This window comes from Accipiter gentilis, chromosome 28 (genome assembly GCF_929443795.1).
Source record: "Accipiter gentilis chromosome 28, bAccGen1.1, whole genome shotgun sequence".
NCBI lineage: Eukaryota > Metazoa > Chordata > Aves > Accipitriformes > Accipitridae > Astur > Astur gentilis.
In genome coordinates this window covers 5,648,621-5,664,696 of record NC_064907.1, presented here as the reverse complement: position 1 = coordinate 5,664,696, position 16,076 = coordinate 5,648,621, and the positions used below count along the sequence as shown (strand labels likewise).

General features: G+C 37.9%; 1 protein-coding gene across 8 annotated transcripts in view; it reads left to right on the top strand.

Moving 5' to 3' along the window:
• The window catches only part of CNST (consortin, connexin sorting protein), a 53,932-nt gene that overhangs the window by 11,850 nt on the left and 26,006 nt on the right, over positions 1–16,076 (top strand). For 7 of the 8 annotated variants that reach the window (XM_049830839.1, XM_049830833.1, XM_049830836.1 and 4 more), the window contains 2 exons: positions 2,404–2,842; positions 11,492–11,697. In XM_049830839.1, coding sequence (XP_049686796.1) covers positions 2,455–2,842; positions 11,492–11,697 — 594 coding nt within the window. In that variant the 5' untranslated portion in view covers positions 2,404–2,454. Of the gene's footprint in view, positions 1–953; positions 2,163–2,403; positions 2,843–11,491; positions 11,698–16,076 lie in introns of those variants that run through there. The other variant, XM_049830840.1, reaches the window with a different exon arrangement.

Genomic DNA, 16,076 nt, shown 5'->3' with positions numbered 1-16,076 from the left:
AGCAGTTATGATTTTATATGCTAGAAAGAGTAAGAAGTGAACCCTTCAACTTTAACATGGTGTTTGGGGTTGGGGTTTTTTTTAATGCTTTAGAACAGTTATCATCAATAAATCAACATTACTGTAGTGTGGGTGTCTGTAAAGAATATCTTCTAGTTCTGATTCTTGCTGGTCTGATTAAAGTTCTGTCTTCCTTTTAACCTTTTGTTTTCTGTTTAACTCTCTTTGAGAGAAAATGGCTTGATTAGGGAGCATCCTTCTAATGAACAGATGCATTCTCCAGATATGTATCTCCTATAGAGTTCACTTCTTTGTCTTTCTGGTGCTCAAGGAAAGACAGTTCTCTTATTTGGTTGCCAAAGGAAAATACGATTTGCGTCTCTAGTGTACAATTCATTATTCTTCTAGAATAGAACAGAATATTTTAGTTGGAAGGGACCTACAACGATCATGTAGTCCAACTGCCTGACCACTTCAGGGCTGACCAAAAGTTGGAGCATGTTATTAAGGGCATTGTCCAAATGCCTCTTAAACACTGTCAGGCTTGGGGCACTGACCACCTCTCTAGGAAGCCTGTTCCAGTGTTTGACCACCCTCTTGGTAAAGAAATGCTTCCTAATGTCCAGTCTAAACCTCCCCTGGTGCAGCTTATATGTTATAGGATAGGCAGTATTCTTTGTTAGACTGGTATGGCTGGAAATTGTTAACAGGTTCTTCAGGTTGGAAACAGATGGAGTTGTCCTAGTTGATGCTGACTTTTGCTTTTGTGTTACCCAGCTGGTGGTTGCTTGTCCCCCTCTGCATGCTTCCCTGGAACTCCTCACTGTCTATTTACCTAGCCTGTAATTTGTATGCTTGTCTGTGAGGATGTTATTGGAGACAGTGTCAAAAGCCTTACCAAAGTCAAGGTAAACAGCATCTATTGTTCTCTCCTCTGCTGAGCCAGTCACCTTGTTGTAGAAGCCTGTCAAGTTTGTTAAGCACTATTTACCCATCATAAATCCATGCTGACTACTCTTGATGACACTTCTTGTCCTTCATATGTTCGAAAATGGTTTCTAGGATTGCTTGCTATGTCACCTCCTAGGGATTGAGGTGAGGCTGAGCAGCCTGTAGCTCCCCAAATCCTCCTCCTTGTCCTTCTCTAAGATAGGAGTAGTGTTTTCTTTTTTCCAGTCCTTTTAACAACTATAAAGGTTGTGGAGGAAAAAATTTGGGAAAATCTTTTTAGTAATTTTTAACAGGAATATGTTTCTGTGGATGAAGGAAAACCTACTTATTCTCTAAGGCATTTTTTCCATTTTTCTGTAATTTGAGTTCTTCTAGCAAGTAAAATGAAACATTATCTTGCATAGTTAGCAAGTGTATATTTCAGTTGTATATACCAGGACATAAGACTGAGGAAAGCCTGGTGAAGACAGGTTTCCTAAAATGCCTTCATTTAAAGGAAAGGATAGGAAACTGCTGTAGGACGCTTGTCTAAGCTCTTCTGTAATATAAGAGTTGCTGATTTTTGGCGTCACTATTTAAAATGTGAGCTAAATCTAATGAGGTGTACATAATGGACCTGTATTTCATCTATGTAGTTGCTAAGTTAAACCAGCAGTATTGCCATGCTTCTAAAGCTAAAGAAAGGAACTGATACAATAACAGTCCTGTATAAATGCTGTGCAACTCTGTTGCTAAGTTACACTTTTTTTCCTGTGAATATGCATCTAATTGCAGTATTGATTAGAGTTGCACGTTCACAAAAAGGTAAAATTGACCCCTGCTGAGAGTAGGTGGGGGATTAGAGTTTTTTATTAACAAACCATCTGCTTCTGTGTTTACTGAAGACATGTTGAATGTTTTCTTGAAAATAAAGTGACAATCTGAGTCAATAAACAGGTTCTACTTGCATCTAATTCTTGTAACAGAGTTAATCTATCTGCCTATTTGATGTGATACCATCACTGACAGAATTAAAAGTTGTTCTGCTTTTATTCCTCACTGGTTTATTTTTGTCAGGCAAACTATGATCTTATGTGACAAGAATGCTTTTTTTTAGCCATGGATTTAAAGGGAGGTGGTGGGGGTGGTTTCTGTTTATCTTTTTGTTTTTCTTGTTACCTCAGCTAAACACTGTGAACACTGCTGTAAAGATCAGCTGTGCTATTGGTCAGGTAACTGGAACTGATTATAATTGGATAAAAGTACAAGTTTATAGATAGTTTTTTCTATGTGGATATGCTTTGCTTTAAGACTTACAACGGGGCAATGGATTACTGTTTGAAATAACTTCCCCATGCTTTTAAACCGTATTGTTTGGCTAATGTGATTCTTTATTGGCTGGCATTAAGTATAAGGTTATTTATCCATTATAATATATGTATTATAAATGCTTCTTCTGGTTTTATATTTTAGGTCTAAAAATATTTGGAGGGAGATTTAAGTGGTTCAACAAGTAACGCTCTAATGGATGACAGAGAATTTCCACCAAATGATCTACAAATAGACTCAAAGGACAGTCTTTCAGCTGACTATAGAGTGGAAAGTTTGGCATCCAATTTGGTTTCTTCAGCTGATGAAAATGAAAATCAACTTGACAATGATGGGAACGAGGTTCTGACCAGTAGTTGCATTGCTATGGGACGACAGGATAAAGGTGAGCAGGACAGCATCAATAACAATGAGAATATGGACGGTGGCGACTGTACCCCAAGCTGTAAGGAAAGTGAGACTGAGAGGAGATCTGTAAATGTCCATATGGACCCCCAGCTAGAAGAAAAGCCTATTGCTGAAAAACAGCCAGGTGGAAAAAGAAGTCCAAGAAGCAAAAGAAACTCCAGTAAAAGATCTAAAGGTACTTTATAAAAAAAATAGTTTTGTTCTGTTTATTTAAAATAATAACGCTGTAGTTCTAGTCTGTGAACTAATGAGAAAGATATATTTTAGTTGTCATACTAATTATTTTTAAAATTACACTGAAGGTTTGGGGATGGGTTTTTTTCAGAACTGTTAATAATCCTAAATCAGATTCAACTGTAGATGTTTTCACCTTCTGTATTTAAACATTGGCTATGTAGCAAATGGAACATATCAAGGAAGGACGAATACAGGGAAGTGCGGAGTTTCAGTGTGGAAATTGGGCCGACTTCCAAATCAGAATGGCCAGAAATTCAGGCAATATGGTTGTCATGGTTTAAGACCAGCCAGCAACAAAGCACCATGAGGCCGCTTGCTCACTCCTCCTGTCTGGTGGGATGAGGGGGAGAAAATATAACAAAAAGCTCATGGGTTGAGATAGGGAGGGATCGCTCGCCAATTATGGTCACGGGAAACCAAGATCAATTTAATTTCTTACCAATCACATCAGAGTAGGATAATGCGAAGTAAAACCAAATATTAAAACAACTTCCCCTCACCCTTGCCTTCTTCCCGGGCCGAACTCCACTCCCTGTTTTCTCTACCTCCTCCCCCTAGTGGTGCAGCAGGACGGGGAATGGGGATTGGGGTCAGTTCATCACACGTTGTCTCTGCAGCTCCTTCCTCCTCAGGGGCAGGACTCCTCACTCTTCCCCTGCTCCAGCCTGGGCTCCCTCCCCCAGGAGACAGTCTGCCACAAACTTCTCCAACGCGAGTCCTTCCCATGGGCTGCAGTTCTTCATGAACTGCTCCAGCGTGAGTCCTTTCCGTGGGCTGCAGTCCTTCAGGCACAGACTGCTCCAGCATGGGCTTTCCCATGGAGTCATGGCCATCTTTGGGGGCATCCCCCTACTCTGGTGTGGGGTCCTCCACTCACCTCCATGAGCTGCAGAGGGACAGCCTGCCGTCTCACCACAGGCTGCAGGGGCATAACCTCCTCCCCCTCCTTCTTCACTGACTTTGCTGTCTGCAGAGAGTTTTCTCTTGCACCCCACTCCCCTCTCCACTGCAGGTTTTCCCTTCTTAAATATGTTATCCCAGAGGCGCACTGTCACAGATTGAGTCAGCCTTGGCCAGCGGCAGGTCCAACTTGGAGCCAGGCAGGCTTCTAGCAGCTTCTCACAGGAGCCACCCCTGGAACTCCTCCCCTGCTACCAAAACCCTGCCACACAAACCCAATACAATGGTTTTGTTCATTTGAACATTGTGCTCTAGTGCAAGATTTTTGGTGTCTTGATCCAGTGTCAAGATTTGAAATCTTGGTATAAGTACCAAATAGCTTGATCTTGGCCTGTTGTCAAAGTTTACTTACATTTTTCAAAGCTTAATAGATAGTCCTAGGATGTGCATTTTGGCTAATGAGCTGTTAAAAAATTTGTTTCTACCAATTTTTGATGTTACTTCTCCTTTAGGTCTTTTGGATGTGAATTGGATGAGGAAAATGAAAATGTTTATTACATGTTCTTATTTAAGATGCTTCTTCCCTTTTTGAATGAGTAGGATTTGTCTTCATCAACACAATGTATTGTTATTATATTAGGCTTTTTTGCCATAAATCATAAATGTCAGATGTGTTATGTGTCATAAGTGCTGCAGATAAATTAATTAAAATCAGTGTTTCATTGCATAGGTATCTTTGAAAGTTACTTGGAACAACCAAATCATGCCTGCTTTTTTTTTTTTTCCCCCCATGCTTTTTTTTTTTTTTCATCTGAAGACTGAGATGGTAAATTTGGCTACTTAAAGTAGATAATTTTAAAATACAATTTTCCTGCTAAATGGCAAGTCTTTTGTGGCCTAATATGAAAATTGATGATGATCTTAAAGGATAATAAAATAGGTAAAGGAGGGAAAGGAAGGAAGCCTTGCATTCCATATTTTGTATGTATAGGCAAAATCTAGAAGAGAAAAAATATATTTTTTAGTAGGAGGATGCTGAAATCTATCATTATAGGGAGAATGAGTTCTCATTAAATGATGCAGAAAGTCATTAAGTATATATTTCAACTGTAGATTTAATGTTTAAAAATGGAAGACAATGCTTAATTAAAACACGAGATTAGCAGAAGTAATTGAGAACCAGTCATCTATATGACGGGAATAGCAAAAGTTGGTGAAATGTGATACAGACATGTGGACAGAGGTATCTGAAGCATGATGAGAGAAAGAAAAGGAGAAATTCACCCAAACACTGAAAGTTAAACTTTGCTTGTATTCTTTCTCTACGAGTTTATATTCTTGTTGATAAATGCAATCAACTGATGTAGAAGTACCACAAAATGAGCTGTGCATGGTAGATAGCAGTTTTAAGGCAAAAAGCAGAAGTCTGAAATATAGAACATTTAATGGAAAAATCTAGAGATGTAAGATATCACAACAGAGAACGTCCTGCCTGCAAAACTCTTAAGAGTTTTGTTGAATTCCTATGAACAAACATTTACTACTTTATTAAGAACCTTGACTGTTCACAGAAGGAAGATCAAAATATAAAATTACATTATATCTCCCATTGATTATGGGCTAATTTACATTTAGCTTTTTAGATATTCTCACATGATGGTTCTCCTGTCTTCAAACAATGCAGTGACTGTGTCACAATTTCTTAATGTTGCAAATGTCGTTGTTTTAGTGAGAAACTTCCATTTAATTTTTAACACCAGCTATTTTATACAATTCCTGAGTATCCCTCTACATAAAAGAACCAAACTAGCTTTCCTGTCTTTATACCAACTCAGAGATAATGGAGAGAATAATCAAACCAGAGTGGAAGATCCCTGAGTGGGTCGCAACAGAGCGCCACACAAGCAAGCTGGAATGGTGATTTTATTTTTCAATTTTTATTTTTAACTATTGAGAAATCATGGATGAGTTACTTTGACTCATAGCTAAAGAAGAGATTTATGAATCTTCTTCTCTTTCCCTATAAGCAAACTTGTTAGGGTTGCTGTTAAATGTTGTCGTTCTGGAAAAGATTACTTTCGACTTAAAAAGCCTGTTGTTCATATTCCTTCTCTTGCTAGTGACTAAAGCAATGGACCTGGAACAGCAAAAACTATGTTTTACTTATTTTTATTTATTTGGGACTTGCTCAGCAGAAGATTGGTGATCATTAGAGAAGCCAATCTTCTGCTCTGGAGCTATGTTTTTACTTTAGAAGAAAGAGCAAGTGCTTGCACTTGCAATGTGTTTGAAACCCTCTAAATATTTGCTTATAAAGCATAAACAGTTATAAGTATTTGATTATTGTGTTTCTGTGTATGCTTGAAATATGTTGGAGCTAGAATTACCCTAGCTCCTACAATCAGTAGACTGGAATGCAAGATTAAGAATCACTATATCTGTTTGAAGATTCACCTAGTTCAATGTCCCTCCCCTGACCGTGGCCAGTAGAGGGTGGGTAGGTAAAAGTATAAGGACAAGGCAAAGAGGTAGTGATTTGTTCCTGTGTTCTCCTTGCCATCAGTAATTATCCATTCAGGACTTCCCCAAGTGGGAATTGATAGACTGTAATAGCTTACAGTGAATTTGTCACCTGACTTGCAGTTGTTTTTTGAGTCCATTTTGTTGTCCCAGAGTAAGTAGTTCCAAGATTTCACCTATGCATTGTTTGACGAAGGACCTCCTTTTAGCTGTCCTCATGCTGCAGTAGATGTCTTAGAGTGAATTGATAGGTCTATAGCTTCTAGATCCCAAATTTCTCTCACATTCTTTTTGTATACTAATAATACTTTTGAATAGACTGTGACTATATTAAGGAGGACACTTGTGATCAAAGAAGTGATGTAAATTTAAATTGACAAATTTAAACTTTGGTCATTATTCATACTTGGATTCCTTGTAATGAATTGTACTACCTTTAGTGCAGTAGAGATAGTGATTCATGAAGCGTCATCTGCTTCATTGTATTTTTGTAAATATGGACTTCAAATTATCCCTCTTCTCTGCAAATAATTTCATCTTTTTCCAAAAGATCAGTCCTGGCATAACTACTAACCTAATATTGTAAAATCACAGTGTCATTCCTTAATGTAGTATAGCACAGTAACTTGCACTTAATCATTTTTCCCCAAGTTAAATTCTGCAACATATGCTTTTCTTGTAAATTATTCAACTTATTTCTTGAAGCAGCTTGAAGGTGGGGGAAGAAAGTGGAGTGGTTGCGATGGATTTGGTGTTGCAGCAAATGAAATATATGAATATAAACTAGTCAAATTATATGAAAATTCAAGCAATGTTATTTTCTTTAGGGTTCTGTGCTGCACTAAAGATTTTGAGCTTCCTCAGTTAGACTTATATCTTTACTGCCAACACTCCTGTCTTAAAATCTCTTCTCTTAAAAATGAAATATTTTTTTAAATACTTGCTGGTCTTTTTTTTTTTTTTTTTTTTTTTAGTTCTTGAATGAATCAGTCCAAACCAGCTTTCTGGTATTGAGTACCAAAGAATGTTTAGAAGAGAGATTACCATGTGTTTTCTGTACTAGAAGCTTCTGTTACTGGTGACTTAAGCTAATGCTACTCAATGTGAAAATTAAAATTCAATTACAAAAACAGAGGACAATATCTGTAGTTTTATTTTGATAGCAAATGCTTCATACTTTCACCTATGACTCGTTCTCAGGCAGGTGGCAAGAGCATCTTAATTTCATATACTTGCAGTACTGATAAAAAAAGGTGAGATATTGAAAAATGCATTTGTCATTTTTATTCACAAGGCCTGTCAAAAATGGATCTTTTTGCAAACATGGGGCTGCTTCTATGAACTCTTAGGGAAGTTTTGAGAAAGTTTGCTTCTCTCCATGTCTTAGGAGACACTGGCACACCCAACTGGGCATAGCAGATGTCAGTTGAAACCTCTGTGAGTCCGGCAGAGCAGAAACTTGAATCCAGCTCTCTGCCACATTCCTAGTGAGTGCTCTGGCCATGGGAGGGTTAATATTTTGTGTGGTTTTTCACATTTATTTTCTTAAAGGCTTTGGTTCCATTCTAGTATGGAACCAAATATCAATGTATGGAGTAAATATCAAGGCTTTGCAAAATGAAAAAACTTAATCCTTGCTTCTTAAAATATTGGAAATATATGTAAGATGCCAATCTTTAGTAAAAAAAATAATCTGCTTTGGACAGAAAGATTGATTGATTCCAGGAAAAAGCAGTGTTGTGCGTTCTCTGTTTTCAAGAACATGGAGAAAAAATAAATACATAGCGATCTTAGATAACACTTTTATGACGCAGTAGCATCAGTAAGTGTTACTGCCTCAAGAAAAGTTCTTGGTTATGGTGCTACTAAGGCACAAATGCTGTCTTGTGTTTAAAATAGAACAAGGTAGAATTAACCTGAATGGCTGTAAGGCCTTGCTTCAGAATCAGGGGAGTAATTTGAGCGCAGAATTGGATTCCAAGAGAGTGACAGCTCAACTATATGTAGGAGTAATATGCAGTTTATAAACTATGCATTAGCACCAGTACCACGATAACATTAAAATAAAGGTTTTCATTATTGTAGCTATTGAACATGTTTCAGTCCACGTTCATGTTTTGATATGACAGGTGATTATTACCTGCTTGATAAAGTGCAGTTTGAAGTGACTTTTTTTTTTTTTTCTGAGACAAAAGGTTTTGCCAGAACTTGTGGACCCTCTTTTCTGGCTTCATGATCGTGTGCTGAACAGAAAGCTGTATTTTTAAAGACAGCCTTAATTCCATCTCTAAAAGTACTTCCTGTTTTTTATCTTGCATCCAGTTATGTCCCTTGTTGCTTTTGGCCCACAGCAAGCTCAAATAAATACTGGAAAAGCAGAGACATGCATTAATATCGAAAAAGCAGTGTTAAGTTACACCCATATTTTGTCTGGCAGTAAGCCCAGTGAAAATAGCCACCCACAGAGATTATTAGTACTCCTGACCTGGATAGTTTATTTAATAAAAAGTTTAAAATAACCAGAAATAGAACAGTGGAACCTTCAGCAGACAAGCTAATACCTTTCTTAAGCCCTAAATCTTAAACCTGAATCATCACTATAGGGTTTCAGTTGCAATGAACATGAGGGGGTCTGAAATATGCTGAGCACCCAAGCTGTAGAAATAGTGTGATGGTTACTTGAAACAGTGCTCCCACCTGTCCTGCTTTTAAATGATAACATGATTTTCAGAAAATGGGTGTAGCTGCAGAAGAATAACATACTCATCATTACTTGAGTTTGTAAAAGTTTATTGTGCACATTTCAGTGGCCAAATTCTCTATAAATTGTTTAAAAAAATTTATGGGATTATTTTTTTGAAAGTCAGTCCTATGTAAATATATCAAATTCAGTGTTGTTTTATGAAAAAAAGAAAAAAATTGTTCATTACCTGGTGGAATAAACTATAGTTTTCTGGTTACTCCTAAGACTGTGTGATATAGGAAGCCATCATTTATTGCTTTTATTCTCTTATCTTTGTGATGAGTGTCGTGGTTTAAGCCAAGCTGGCAACAGAGCACCATGAGGCTGCTCGCTTTCTCCTCCCACCTGGTGGGATGACGGGGAGAAAATATAACAAAAAGCTCATGGGTTGAGACAGGGATAGGGAGGGATCACTTGCCAATTATGGTCACGGGCAAAAAACAGACTCAGAGGAGGGGTGAGGGGAAGGAAACCAAGATCAATTTAATTTGTTACCGATCAAATCAGTGTAGGATAATGCGAAGTAAAACCAAATATTAAAACACCTTCCCTCCACTGTTCCCTTCATCCTGGGCTCAACTCTACTCCCTGTTTTCTCTACCTCCTCCCCCCAAGTGGCACAGGGAATGGGGGTTGCATTGAGTTCATCATACGTTGTCTCTGCAGCTCCTTCCTCCTCAGGGGCAGGACTCCTCACTCTTCCCCTGCTCCAGCCTGGGCTCCCTCCCCCAGGAGACAGTCTCCACAAACTTCTCCAACGCGAGTCCTTCCCATGGGCTGCAGTTCTTCATGAACTGCTCCAGCGTGAGTCCTTTCCGTGGGCTGCAGTCCTTCAGGCACAGACTGCTCCAGCATGGGCTTTCCCATGGAGTCATGGCCATCTTTGGGGGCATCCCCCTGCTCTGGTGTGGGGTCCTCCATGGACTGCAGGTGGGCATCTGCTCCCCTGCTCATGGGCTGCAGGGGAATTACTTCCTCCGGCGCACCTCCTCCCTCTCCTTCTTCAATGACCTTGGTATCTGCATAGGTGTTTCTCTCACATTCCACTCCTTTCTCCACTCAGGTTTTCCCTTCTTAAATATGTTATCCCAGAGGCTCTACCACCATCATTGATTGGGTCGGCATTGGCCAGCGGCAGGTCCAACTTGGAGCTGGGGAAGCTTCTAGCAACTTCTTACAGGAGCTATCCCTGTAGCCCCTCCTTTGCTGCCAAAACCCTGCCACACAAACCCAATACAGTGAGAAACTGGTCCAGTCTGTATATGGATAGTTGATTTCTCCCACTGCTACTGCCTGCTCTACACTTCTTCCCTAATCTCATTTAACATTTCCTGATAACTATCGTGTTCATGACCAGCAATATACTACAAATACTGCATTTCTAACAATAAAATGTGGGATTTGCACCCAGAAAGTTTTTCATGTAATCTTTTTATACTGTTATGCTTTACATTATCTTTCATATATGTTGCCAGTCCTCCACCTCCATGTCTGACTTTTTTGACTTCAGTAAAATTGGAGATGGGCAACAGTGGACTACCAGGGCATGTGCCTGGAGAACCTAATTTTCTGCTTAGCAAGAAGTTCTGGAGCCTAAATTCAGTTTACACATCCTTGTGTCATTGTAACCAATGTAGATCACCACTACTGGCTCATTCCCTCAACTCTCAAATTATCCAGCTGTCTAGGGGGGTCTTCCTTTTCACTCAGCAGGACGGTCCTCCTGGACATATGTCCCCCACAATAGAATCCTCCACTGTCATCATCTGCTTCTTTCTGTCCTTTAAGCTCCTGTCATCACTGTGAGGAGCCACTGTGTTATCATATGAAGAACAGGTCGTATTGTCTATCCTTCCTTCCTGCCTTGCCTGGGACATCTCCCTGTACAAGGTCCTTGGCAGGACTGATGAGAAGAACTGAGAACCTCATTCACACTTTCCTCACCTACCTTGTTTTTGCCCTTTTTGAGCAAAACTGTGTTGCAAACAACCTTGCTTTCTGTCTCTGTATTACAATTCAGTCTTAACATAGAAGTTTGTCCACTTGCATCTAAGTATTGATTTTTTTAGCTGAAGCTGTAACACCAGTCACAACACTTTTTATTTTACATCATCCTGGTCTCTTATTAATAACTCTGTAAAACAGTTCAGACTAGGTGATTTTTTTCCCCCCAAGTTAAAGTCAGGTCTCCGTTAGAAGTGTACAAAAATACCTGGTGTATGTTACTGTGTTTTTTCAGGTAGGTAAGCTGACACTAAGACAGACCTATGACAACTAATTTTGACAAGGCCAGTATTTTACTGAGTTGCAGGGATGTTATTTAAGATACTAGTTTTTTACTCGTAGCTTTTGTATTGAAATTTCCTAAAAAAGCAACTCGATGTATTTTTTGAATCCTAACCCAAGTACTTGTTCTTTTTAAAGGAGTTCCTACAGTGGGAACCACAGCAATCAAGGAGGAAAATACTCTGATTACAGATACAGTTTCTGTGCATGCTGAAGGCGCTGTTGAAGCAAATGAAAACTTTCACCAAAAAGAACAAAAACAAACATTGCAGTCTCTTTTCTCTTTGCTCCGTGAAGAGGTTGAGCAGATGGATTCAAAGATACTGCCCCTGTGTCTCCATCAGGTACTTCCTATGATTCTGGGGTGTTGCACAAATTCTGTTTTTATTTGAGACCTTTATTCATTAGGAAAAAATGCATTAATTCAACATATGCCAATATTTGTATCTGGGCAGGGTATTTTGATATATAACAGATGGTCAAGGCAAATATCTCCTCTAAGGTCTTCTAACATATGTTGAATTATAAACTGCCTTGAAAGTATATTCTGCAATTAAAGGAAACTCTGAAGAATTGGTTTTCTAATTCCCCAAATGATGAAATTCTACTCTGGCAGGAAGATTTAGGAAAATCGCTCTTCAACATACCTTAGCTATTGTTTGTAAGATACTGGTATAGATATAAGACAGCTGATGTCTGCATAACATTTTAAATCTGGAATTATTTTTACTGTTGCAGACTTCTTTCTAGCATGAATTTCATGCATTAATGCTAAGATTCAAGGTTTCTTAGTGTATACTTTTTTATAGCACAGTTGCCACCTGCAAGACCAGAGGAAATACTGTGTGATTCGAAAAGCAATCTTTTTTACTGACTGACCAGTATGTTTTTATTTCTGGAGATTATGATGCAAGATGAATATGTTGATAGGACTTGACACAGTATTAATTTATACTTTAGTTGTGTTGGACTAACAGTGAACTAAAAGACTTTTTGTTGGCTGTAGTCTCTAATGTGGGCTATATATAGATACTGTACAGTGTCTGATTTGACTTAGTTGCATTATCGTTATTGTGGAAAATGGGATGATTGTGATATTTTAAACTTCTAAACTGTGATGACACTCCTGCATTCTTATCGCTTTGATATAAATAAGTGATTATATTTGAGAAAAAGGTTTCTCTTTAGTATTGCAAATTATAGGTAATTTACATTTGACACAGAATTTTAATTTTATTTTTTTTTAATCTGTGTTTGAGTAAATACTCGATATCATTCCTTAATTTATTTGAAACTTAGCATTAGGGTTAACTATTTGTACTTTTAGCCAAGCCAAATTTGGTGGTTATTCATAAGTCAGTACAAAGATCTGTTTTGGAAAACAACACGGTTAAGGCAAAAACTTCAAAACACTTTACAAATATTAAGGAGTGTCATCAAACATAATGGAGGTGAAATCTGTTTGCTGCTTTTTAGATGAGGAAGCCAAACCCTGAGGGTAACAGCCTTTTGAAAGTCATACAGGAACTGTGACAGAACTGAGAACAGAGTGTGCATTTCCAGATTCAAACATGTCATCAAACACCATCTCTTTTTTCTTAAGAAATATCAAGCATTTTGAATGGAGTGTTGAAAGAAAGCTAGCAGAACTTACAGGGATCGTAACACACTTTTTAATCTGGGTCAAAAATACAGGATTTTAAAGATAGCATTCATGCTTTCATGTAAAGTGGGTCTATTAAGAATTTTTTTTTTCCTTTTCCAGCAAGTTAACCTGTCATCTTCAGTCTTTTTTTTCAGATTGCTAATGTAGCCTGCCAGTAACTTTCTTTTATGCCAAGTCTAGCAAATACCCTTCTATCACATTCTGTTTTTATTCTGTATGACAAAATTCAATGTAAAATAAAGAGCTGTGTCAGATGTTCTGGAGTATTAACAACCTGCATTGTTTGTGGGAAGCCTGTATTAAATATTTAAAGGCTGTAGGATATTAGGGGCTGTTCTAAGGTTTAACTTCTAATTAAAATAGGATGTAATTTTTTTCCTGTCTTGAATGGGATTCATGTAAATTGCTTAGCATTTGTTACAGAATCTAAGAAGTACTTATATATAAAACACAGATACAGAGCTTTGGCAGCTCCAGAAACCCTTAGGAGACTACTGTAGATAGCAGACAAAATGTGCAGATAAAGAGCCTTAGAAGTCACTTACCAATTCTCTTTTGGAGGTACTGGGCTCAGAATGGCCTAGTGGCTAGTAACAAGTCTGAGAAATTGTAATCTAGACTCCTCTATCAAGGTGCTGTGTTTTTTGAGCAGTCATGTTTAGACTTTTACAAAAGTGTCCACTTGTTAAGCCCTTCAAATTATGAGTGCCTAATTTGATATGCCCCAAAGATTTTTGAGATTAAATGTTTGTGTGCTCCCACAGAAGTTATTGGAGTATCAGCTGTGAGGTGTCCCAACGGAACGTTCAAGTACCAGGGTACCTGCAGTTACTGGACACATTTTGCAAGAGGGGCCCTTGTCACACCATGCATGGCAAATAGGAAGACTGCCAACATTTGCTGTCCCTGAAGATTGATTAGTTACTGCTTGTAAAGGTCACTGATACTGTAGAGTTCTGAGGAACAAAATGTTTTTATTTCTGAGGTTTATATTTTTTGTATTTTCTTGCATTTACAAAGCCATCAGTATTCCTCAGCTTTCTAGGGTAGCCTGCCCAGTTTTCTAGCAAGCACAAATAAGTGGTTGTTATTGCAAGTCTCAAAGATTAATTGTCTACAGGGAAGAACTGGAAGAAAAAAGTTTCAGTTACCACGTTAGCTTTTCTATACAGTGTTAACACCTTTTCCTTTCCAGGTATCAGCTCTATCTTTTCTATAATACTCCCCACCACCAACTCAGAGTCAAAGTGAAATTCTGATTCTGATTCAAAACATGCTTATTTTCTGACTGACTTTGGATATTTGCTTTGTCTGAGCTGGTTGCGTGGACTCTAGTACAATGGTGTCTTTGCCTTTTTAGTCCAAGAAATAATCCTTTATGCCAGTTCTGGGGGGGGGGGGGGGGGGGAAACAACAGAAAAAACCCCAAACAAACCAAAAAACTGATCCCTTTACTTGATTAACAGGAAAAATATTTTTTCTAACTGGCATCTCAACTTTTCTTCTGGAAGTTCGGCCACTTCCATGCTTGTGATTTTGGCTTTGAAATAGCTGGTTGAAAGTAAAAGATCACTAGGAGGAGGATAGTAAATCTATTTCAGTAGTCTGCAATTAAAATATGTAGTTTGCTATAGCAATAACTTGGTATACTGGAACATAATTTTCTCTTATGTTTGCATGCTGGTATTCTTAGTTTATACACAGCTTCTCAGTATATAAACTCTTGGTGAGCATATATTTACTGTTCCTTTTTGCAGTGTTAATTTGCAGTTATCTGTTATAGATTGGTGTTATAAAATTACCCAGACAGGGTGAAGTTGTTTTTTAAGATGTTGCAGCTGGACATCTTGAATGCTTAGGCATAGAGATCCCTTGTTCAATTCCTAGCCATTGGCTAAGATAGCAGCTGTTACAGCAGCATTTAATGTTAGCTTACACATTTTATTAAGCTAGAACTGCTGTAGATTGACTTTGGTGTTCAAGTATTTTATATGTAATTTGTCTTATGTGTGATTTTTCTGGTCCTCCGTAACTGCTTGGGAACTATTTTTGTTCTCTATATTAAACCTCCTTAGCACTTTGAGCTCTAAATCCAACAGGGAAAGTTTGCTTATTTTTTGTGTCAACTCCCTGGTATTTCTTTGTTTTGACTTGTCTGTATTAAATAAACATCCATCTAAGAGAACAACTTGAAGAATTGTTGTGATTTTTAGGTGTTTTTTTTTTAAATGGTAATTTTCGGCAGAGGTGTAACAAATCCAATTTTAATTGTTCTGTTATAGAAATGTCAAGCTAGGGAGGAAGAACTGCAGATTTGTTCCATGTCATAACAGCTACAGTGCAAATCAAAGAACTGCCATCTGGCTTAAGTCCATGACTTGCTCTATTGTTGAAGAGCTTCAGATATCAAGGTGTTAGACTTAGCGAATTGACACATGAGGTAGAAGGTCTTTAAATCTTTTTAACACAGCAGAGCAGCTTCAGGAAAGGAAGTGGCAGAAGGCTGCTGCAATGGTATTGTCTGGCTTCTGCTGGTGGACTAGGAGTAATACAGAAAAAAATTAAGAACTTGAGTCCTTATATGTTTATCTCATGAATTTCAGATATTCATATTGTAAATATTTCAAATTCTATGTATTTGAAATATGTGTTGTAATTATTGTAAATATTTATTGTTAATAGGATATAAACAGGAAGGTCGTTGGTGTGCCTCTGATACAGTGATAGGTGATATTTTTAGTGTCTTTTATCCAAAGATTGTTCTTTTCTCATCAGTCAGGAAACCTCAATTTCTCCATTTTATCACATTGCACTGTAATGCTTGGGAGAGCTCAGCAATGTCTTAATTTGGTCAAACATAAGGAAACAATGCTCAGTAACAGAATTCAAACTCTTCAACTCACAGCAGTAACCACAGTACTTCTAGGTAATTTTAAAACTTTCTAATATGATCATTAAAAAGTTTCTGAAATAATTTTTTGTTGTTGTAACAAGATAAAACCCAACTAACATTTGGGCAAATCCGTTTGTGTGAGAGGACTTAATATTTCTTTGTTG